Consider the following 3,121-nt stretch of genomic DNA (forward strand, 5'->3'; position numbering starts at 1 on the left):
ACAAAAAAAAGCAACAAAAAAAAAACATTTAAGGAAAAAAAGGTAATCACACTTAATTACTTCTTTTAAAATAAAAAAAGAGAGTTACTGAAGGGAAAAAGCACCACAAATTTATATGGCATTTTTTACATTGTCTATTCTACTGCCTTAAGGTCTTCAATATAATGCTATAAAAGAATATGGATTCCACCTACCTTTAAACATTCATTTGTTTCATATTCTTCTCATCACAAATGTCTTATTATGTTTTAATATGAATATTTCTTTATACATTAAAATTTTTTAAATTATAATCAGTGTGTTCCACTTTCGGGGAAGTGATCCAAATGATTACTATATTTCCAAGAGTACTACACTGTTTTACAATTCTTACATATTTTAAGTGTAAATTTGATCGTATATAAACTTTTAATTAGAAAAAGTTATTTCTGCGTATTAATTAAGGAGTATCTTTTATTTTTAATAATTAATACAAGTTTGGTAATTGTGTTATTTGTACCATGGTATATTCGCGATAATCCAATTCAATTCTGTTGACTCATTAATTTTTTTATTGCTAAATTTTATGTAGATTCTATGTTCGGATAACGCTTTGGCAATAACCCATGTGTTATTTGCATTTTCTATTAAAGCATCTGTTTTTCTTAGATGTGTTATGCTTGATTTTATTGAATATACTTATAGAGTAAATAATGCTTGCTATGCTTATGTTCCTTTCCTTGTTAATCAACTGATGTAGAACTAAATGCATTAGTCTAGTTCTTCTGACTAAGGATGATAAGCTATATTCATTCGATAATTTGGAAAACCTTCATTATAATACTGCGGATAATAACCTGAAAATTGTTCCCCGTATCGTGGATCGAAAAAATTAGGGATATTTTGGTTGTTCCTTCTATTTCTTCTAAAGAGAGATCCAATTGGGGTACACTAATATTAATGTGAAATTTTGAAGAATTTTAAAATGTGATATTTTGATGGTAATAATTTTTATTTGTAAGTATTATAATTATATAAGCATAATTTAAAATGTTTTAGTGCAATTTTTGATACCTTAAATAGTAAAAATAATGCACCTATAGCACCGGATACACCAAGAACAGGCACCGGTTCAACGGTTTCTAAAACTTTAGAAAGCGCAAATTTCATCTTTTCCATGATCGTTTCTGGGTTATATGCGGACAGCATTGAACCTGCTGATTTATCACCTTCCTCTAGGGAAATGTCTGCTTCGTCTTCGCTTAAATGATGTACATAATGTTCTTGTAGCTGTTCTAGTCGTTGCTCTGGTTCTGGTTCTGTTAGTCCTTTTGGTCCTGTTGGTTCTTCTGTTTCTGATGATTCTAATTGTTTTAATTGTCCTAATTGTAGTAGTGGTAATGATGGCAGTACTGTTAGTTCTAGTGGAACTCGTGCTGGGGGTACTGATGGTATTCGTTCACTCTCTCCCCGTGCTTGTTTTTCCAATCCTTTTGCGGGTGATGAAGAAACTGAAACGAGGGGTGCGGTATGTGTTTCTCTAGAGTTTCCACCATGTGCTTGTGGTGAAGAAACTAGAACGGGGGGTGGGGTATGGGTTCTTCCAGACTTTCTACTATGTGCTTGTGATGAATAACCTGAAAAGCGGGTTGGGAGAGGTTTTTCTTCAAATTTTCTACCATGTGCATGTACTGTTACCGCATTTTTATCTTTACCAGGAGGTGGATCGATTTTTAAATAAAATAAATCAGATGTGTTCTTTGTACATGCATCTTTAGCAACTAATTCATCTTTTTCGATTACGTATTTTAGATTTGTTAACGCATTAGGTAAATTATTGTCTTTCTCCTTACATTCCTGCATCAAACTTTTATGCTTCTCAGCTATATTACTAATGTTTCTACATAATGATGAAGAATCATCACTTTTTTTGAGTTTTGTGAAATAATCGTATAATTCATATAATTTTTTCATTTTTTCAAAAGTATCAGTGTCCATATAGCTTAATTTCGATATACAATTAAAAGGACCACCTGAAGCTTTAGGGTCAACTCGCATAAATTCATCAAAAATTTCAAAGTTTTTTTCATCTACACGATAATATGACTCTCTTACTGTTTTATTTAACCAGTAGTTAATATAATTACAACAGTCAACTTGATGAATTGTAATGAAACAATGTTGACGTTCGATCAACTTCTTTAACTCACAAAAGGTTTCACGTAACTTTAGCTCCTTTTCTGGCGTATTATTTGTGCGATTTATTATATAGTTTGCAAAACTAACATCAATTTTGTCTGTACGTTCATACTCCAATGCTTTTTTTACTTCAAGGTACTTATGGTATTCGAAATACTGAAGTTAAGAAAGATCGATTAAAATATATGTAAAGATAAAAACATAGCAGTATGATATAAATTTGATCTTTGTTTAATGCGTATAAATCATTTAAATAAATAGTCATTATATATATTCTCCATGAAAAAAGAAGTTTACCCATGGGTTTGGAGGTTTTTTGGCCATTGTGTTTTAAAGAAAGACAATTAAATAATATATAAAAATCGGTTCATATATAATATCATATATCATTTACTGCAATATTAGAATGAAATGCAAACGTCTTTTTAATTCAGGCGTATACATGTATTACGAATCAGTTAATGGCTTATCTGGTTATTCCTTTAAAATACTGTCCAATATTTAATCTTTTTTAATACGTATTAACGTAATTTTCTATATGCTACATTTTGCGCTTATAATTGTGTTAATTTTATATATATATTGATACACATCGCGGTGGATCAGTTTATCCAGATACAATTTACAAGGGTAAAAAATAGTCTTGTAAATTATAAATTGTTTATGTTAAAAAAATGAATATTTAAAGAAAATAAAATTATATGATGAGAAAATACTATACAATAAATAACGTTAAACACATTCGTCGTTATAAAAAATAAATCTAATATAATCAATTATTTTTTATATATTTATTCTCTATAAAGAATAAATAATATCTTATAAGTTAATTCTTTAATTATGTATTTTCCCACTTTTTTTTTTTTTTTAGCATAAAAATGGCATTTTACTACATTGGTTAATATTATTTGTTATACGAAAATAGTAAGCTCTATTTTCATAA

At 28.9% G+C, this 3,121-nt stretch overlaps 1 protein-coding gene across 1 annotated transcript; it reads right to left on the reverse strand.

The window, feature by feature from the left end:
- Positions 1-990: 990 nt before the first annotated feature.
- On the reverse strand, positions 991-2,502 carry PVX_102130 (hypothetical protein; the record flags this gene model as incomplete). Its single annotated transcript, XM_001612527.1, has 2 exons — positions 991-2,334; positions 2,476-2,502. The coding sequence occupies 2 exons, from the start codon at positions 2,500-2,502 to the stop codon at positions 991-993; spliced, it is 1,371 nt and encodes a 456-aa protein (XP_001612577.1).
- Positions 2,503-3,121: the final 619 nt, after the last annotated feature.

Source organism: Plasmodium vivax, genomic scaffold (genome assembly GCF_000002415.2).
Source record: "Plasmodium vivax scf_7125 genomic scaffold, whole genome shotgun sequence".
NCBI lineage: Eukaryota > Apicomplexa > Aconoidasida > Haemosporida > Plasmodiidae > Plasmodium > Plasmodium vivax.